General features: G+C 34.8%; 1 protein-coding gene across 1 annotated transcript; it reads right to left on the bottom strand.

Annotated features, from left to right (window-relative positions):
• Window positions 1-2,380: 2,380 nt before the first annotated feature.
• Window positions 2,381-4,633, bottom strand: LOC104245731 (uncharacterized). The gene has a single exon (XM_009801392.2). It carries the CDS (start codon window positions 4,479-4,481, stop codon window positions 2,553-2,555), a length of 1,929 nt encoding a protein of 642 aa, XP_009799694.1. The 5' UTR covers window positions 4,482-4,633; the 3' UTR covers window positions 2,381-2,552.
• Between the last annotated feature and the right edge of the window lie 1,308 nt (window positions 4,634-5,941).

Below are 5,941 nucleotides of genomic sequence, written 5' to 3' on the forward strand. Positions count from 1 at the left end.
AAAGTAAAAGGAGCTTCAGCTTTAGTGGCTAAATGCCTTAAACAGGCAACAACCCTCCATATGATTGGGCCAATTTGACCCATCAGACATTGAAGAAACGGCAAAATTCAAGAATGACTGGGTCGATTGCTGGTCTAAACTCTAAAGTAAAAGGATAAGTGTAAACAAAAGAGAACCTAGTTAAATAGGAAGTAATTCTCTGATTCGGATTAGGGATAATAATGGAAAAATCATTACTCCAATGACAGTCCTTACGAACCACAAGAGTCAATACCTCTGTAATTTGAGTGGGGTAAGCATCGACACGATCTAATGCGGAAACCTGGTTTCTAAGAGATTCCATGTCATGGTAAAAAGACAATTCTGAAGGGACTATCTCATCTACTAAAGGTTCACATAAAGGTTCAGAATGATCTTTAGCCCTAGAAGAAGATTTGTAAGAAAGGGAATCTCTGGTTCTAGAGGAAGGACCAGAACCAGAACCAGAAGAAGGCATAGACGAACCACCTCGAGTAGATCCTAAACTACGAAGTCTACCTCCCCTTTTGTGCCTAACAGGGGGAATGAGGAATGAGTCAGTAATGGAAACTCTCTCAGGGTTAGGGCTTGGAGAAGACATATCAAAGAAGAATGATTTAAGGAAGAAGTAAACAGAGATTTGGAGAAATAAGTGTTCAATAAACTTTATGTGATAAAAGACAAGGAAAAAATTATATTTATACTGATAAGCAACCGCCAAAGGTAAAAGTGCGGAAGTGGAAAGACCATAATAATGATAACTGACACTTCATTAATAGTGAAACCGTAAAAAACTTGAAAAAGGCTGCAAAAACTGCAGAGCCAATGGAAAATTGATACGTGTATGAAATATTAAATGGAAGTGACAATTGAAGCGACAATTTTGTCATAACATTAATGGTGACAAAAATTCTCGTTTTAATGAAATCCACTTCCCAAATATTCAATTGATGAATAAATGGAAAGTGGGGGGACTATCTGTATTGGGAAAAATTGCATTTATATATGTAAGTGACATGTTGAGACACGTGGATTGGTCAAATAGTCAAAGAATTATAATTAGTCAAGAGGCACGGGCAACAATAGAAACGAGCAAAGGCAAAGGAAGAGGCACGGGAGGACATTTGAAGGATTCAACGCCCGTACCTATTAAGTCATTTATCAAAAGGAATGGATCTGACCATAATAAAGAGCGCAGATACGAAATTCGACAGGCATTAAATACTGGATACGTTAGAGAATTTGTATTGATTACAATGATTGTGTAACGTAGCATTCAATGTCTTTAATTATTCACAATAGTCTCATTATGATTTGGAGAAAACGCATATCTTCAAGATACCTATAAAAGGGAGGTATCTGGTCACTTGTAAACACAAGACACAATTGGAATATACTTTGATTCACTTGTTTTTCTCCTGATTACACTCTGGTTACTCCAAATTACTTTCTTCTACATATTCTTTTGATTATCAGTAACTCGTGTTCTTCTAAATTCTAGCTTTGACTGAAATTATATTTTTTGGTTAAACACATTGTAACTAACTCCCTCTAACAAACTTTAATTTCTAACAAATTAACGCTTCCACTAACTCCATCAGAACAAGTAAAAGCCCTTTTATATAACCCAATCCACATAAAGTTAAATTTACTTAAGCTATGCAATTGAATTTAAAAAGAGAATTTAATTCGTAATTTGATTAGCTTGATGTATAAAATGGCTTTTTAAGTTTGTGATTAACTTCTGTCGCAGCACTTTCTGAGCCAAAGGAAGAAAAAAAATGCAATTGATCAATTAGATTCTCATACAGATATATACAAAGCAAAAACTATTCTTTTTTTTAATTTTGGCAAACAAATAGAAAAACTATCTTAAGTAATTATTTAAATTAAAATATAAATTATTTTTTGTTTGCATTACTTATGAATCAAATATTTGTAGTAATCAGCTCCTTTTATAATGTTAACAGCTTTAAGGATATTTTTGTCTTTTTAACACAAAATAATTCTTACGAGCACTTGTTTATCAAACACTTCAACAGCTTTTTTTAAGCTTCAACACTTTTATCCAAACAGGTAACTGCTTATTTAAAAAACAAATTTCAGCACTTAAAAGCTGCAGCTACTTTTTTTTTTCCATCTAATCCAAACGGGCTCTTCTTCTCTCTCCATTTAAGCTTTTCGAGATTTAAACTTTTCAAAATAGCGAGAGGTTCGCTTCGGAGAGAGAATGTCCAGGACTATAGCTCTTTCCTTTCATTCGTTGTTCCTTCTCCAAAACATTAACAATGTATGAACTCATTACTCATATTCAACATACATATATAACATATACTCCATAATTATTTATTACTGTAGTATATATCAATACAACTACTGAACGTTTTTATTCAATATTCAACAACAGGAAAGACGAGCAGAACATTTAGCACACACGTTTAACTTTCTACAAAGACAACCAAACATTATACTCGTACAAGCATTAATCAAAGGAAGTGTTACACAAATAGCCTACCAGATTCACTGTTTACAAATTATTCAATAGCTTGATTCTTCTCATCCAAGGGCAGGGGAACGTACTCGCCTCCAGTTTCCGACTGCAATTTTTCAACGCTCAAATCCTTGCATTTCATATACAAAACCACGTTCGCCACAAGATATTGATTCATCGTCAGATATCCCATCACTGAAACTAGCGCAGTCTGCAGTATCACGTCCAAGCTCCTCCACTTATTACCCTTCGCTACACCCATAATGACAAAAAACATTGAACCACAAACCATCATTATTCCCATTGAAAGCCCGTAATATAAATATATCCCAAAAGCTACCCATCTTTGCCCCTTCACCAAATAGGAACTTCTCCTCAATGTTTCGTAACCCCATTTCGATTCAATTACTGCTATCACATAAGCTAATGACCAGTTAACATGTAGCCATAGCAGAACTGGCACGAGCACTACCAAAGCAGGAATAGCCAAAAGCAAGAAGTGATCCGAATCGTATTTGATTTCAATTAGTCCGAGAGGTTGAAGAATTTGAACTAAAATAGTCAAGACTAGGGTGAAAACAAGAGTGATTGAAATGAAAATGGTATGCGAAACGAGTAAGGTGGAGAGAAGGGGGAACAAAGACTTTCTGATCGATTTTATCGACAAAACGAGGTTTATAGGTCTACTATAGGATGCATGAACCGCGCTATATGTAGTTGTGGCTACGGCGCATAGGAAAAGGAGGACCAAAAACAAAGAGTACGATGTTGGTACAATAATTTCGAAATTTGAAAGGAAAAGATGGGGTTGAGCGAAACTGATGAAATCATAGTTCGGATGAAAGAGAGCAAGGTGGAAAGAAGGATACACGACGAGAAAGAAAGAGATAGGCAAGAGGAAGAGGATTGAAAGAGCATGGAAATGGCCAGAATTGGCTTTGAATATGCTCATTGCTGATTCTACGACCTCTGTCCATAGGCTAAGATTTTTCGTTGAAGCTGACAACATTGGAGGTGGGTGATCATTAGCTAAAGATTGATGAAGAAGAAGATGCTCGATTTCCAAGGGCAATTTTTCACCATTCAAGTCGTTGCAACGCAGATATAAAACAACATTCCCCACAAGAAATTGACTCATCATGAGATAGCTAGTTATTGAACTCATAGCAGTCTGTAATATTACCCCTGAACTTCTCCATTGACGACCCTTCGCTGCATCCATAATGACTAAATACATGGCACCTAAAACCACCATTATTCCCATCAAAAGCCCGTATAACAGCATCATCGACAAAGCTACCGATCTCTTCCCCTTTACCAAATAGGCACTTCTCCTTAGTGTTTCGAAACCCCATTTGGATTCGACTACTGCTATCACATAAGCTAATGACCAATTAACCTGCAACCATATCAAAACTGGCACGAGCACAATCAACGCGGGAATAACCAAAAACAAGAAATGATTCGAGTCGTATTTTAGTTCAATTAATCCAAGAGTTTGAAGAACCTGGACTAAAAAAACCAAGACAAGGGAGAAAACGAGAGCGATTGAAATGAAAATGGTATGCGAAACGATAAAGGTGGAGAGAAGGGGGAAGAAGGAATTTCTGATAGATTTAATAGAGGAAACGAGGTTGATAGGTCTACCATAGGATACATGAAGCGCGCTGTATGTAATCGTGGCTACAGCACAGAGGAAAAGGAGGACCAGAAACAGAGTAAATACTATGGGTACAATAATTTCGAAGTGTGAACTTAAAAAGTGTGAAAATTGAACTGGTTGAGTGAAATCATAGTCCGGATGAAAGAGGGCAAGGTGGAAAGAAGGATAAACGACGAGAGAGAAAAAGATAGGCAAGAGGAAGAGGATAAAAAGAGTATGAAAATGGCCACAATTAGCTTTCAATATGCTCCTTATTGATTCTCGGATCTCTGTCCAAAGGCTACGATTTTCTGTAGAAGCAGACGACATTTGAGCTAAAAATCGATGATGAAGAAGAAGATGATCGCTGTGAAATGGAAAAGGAGAGAAACTACATTTCGTTGACTTCAAATAATTCAACAAACTTGCCCCCCTCCCCACCTCCCCTGGCACACACACAGAGAGAAAAGAAATTAATTTTCAAACGCTAGCATAGAAAATTTCTTCATTTCACCAAGTCGTGATATATAAATATTTGGTCCAGATATTAAAACTGAAGTTTCAAAGTACTTTCTTTGGGACTTAACTAACGTGCTGAAGTTATCTGCTTTATTATTCGGGCATCTCCAACCTTTACTCCATTTTTTATCCCCAAAATAAAGATTTTCTCATTTTGGAGATAACTTACTCCAACTATTCCCCCATTTTTTTTTGTATATTCTTCTAATTCTTTTATATTATATTATTATCTTTCATTTCAATTTTCATTAAACAAATTCCATCTTTTATTTTTATTAATTTGTAATTTCCATAATTAAAATAATTTCATAAAATTTTAAATAATATAATTTATAAGCAATTATTATAGATTAACTAATAATTCAAATAAAAGTGAAATCATTGCGATACAAGAGTAATTAAATACATATTACATAACGATAAAATTCATTCAAAATACTAGATAAATATTCAACTTCAACCTCTAGTATTCTCCCATAAATGATCTATTAATGCATTACGAAATGCAAAATGAACATCTTTGTCCTTAATTCTTCTATGTCGAAATAAAAATTCTTGAAATCGTTGATTTTCATCTACTGCCATTTCTTCATAAAAATAATAAATGCACGAAAATTAATTTATCAAAATTATACACCAAAGTTAAGATATAATATTAATATTATAAAGATATTACATAAACATAATTAAGTATATATAAAGAGATAAATTAAAAGATTAAATAATAAAATAATAATAAAAAAGTGATGAATAGTAATGGGGGAGATGAATAGTGTACCCCATATTTGAGGGAACACTATTCATCCCCCATTTTGGGGACAAAAATGGGGGAGGGTTAGAGCTAAATTTTCCTAAATATTTCCCCTATTATGGGGGATGAGGGCAAGGTTGGAGATGACCTTATTACGACTAATATATAGGTAATCAGTTCCATTTATTATCTGTACTTGCATGTAATTATCTTTTGTGTGACACAAACAGTAGTAATATTTTTTTGACCAACTGGTGTCAATTACCCGCATATGGGCTCCGATTTGTTTTGCTTCATGCTAGGAAAAAATGCTTCTTAATAAGATTTTATCCAAAATTCAAATACGAGATGTCTAGTTAATTCACTACTAGAAAATGGCTATTTTGCGACTGCAAAAACGGTCAGAAAATGCTAATTTCCGACTATATTTAGATCGAAAAGTCGTAGTCGCAAAATAGCTGGTCTGAAATAGTTTGCGACCGAATTCGTCCGTAATTTGTGACTACAACGGTTGGTAAGG

Source organism: Nicotiana sylvestris, chromosome 10 (genome assembly GCF_000393655.2).
Source record: "Nicotiana sylvestris chromosome 10, ASM39365v2, whole genome shotgun sequence".
Classification (NCBI taxonomy): domain Eukaryota; kingdom Viridiplantae; phylum Streptophyta; class Magnoliopsida; order Solanales; family Solanaceae; genus Nicotiana; species Nicotiana sylvestris.

Coding starts and splice junctions, on each gene's coding strand:
- LOC104245731 (XM_009801392.2), bottom strand. CDS start 4,481: ATGTCGTCTGCTTCTACAGAAAATCGTAGCCTTTGGACAGAGATCCGA.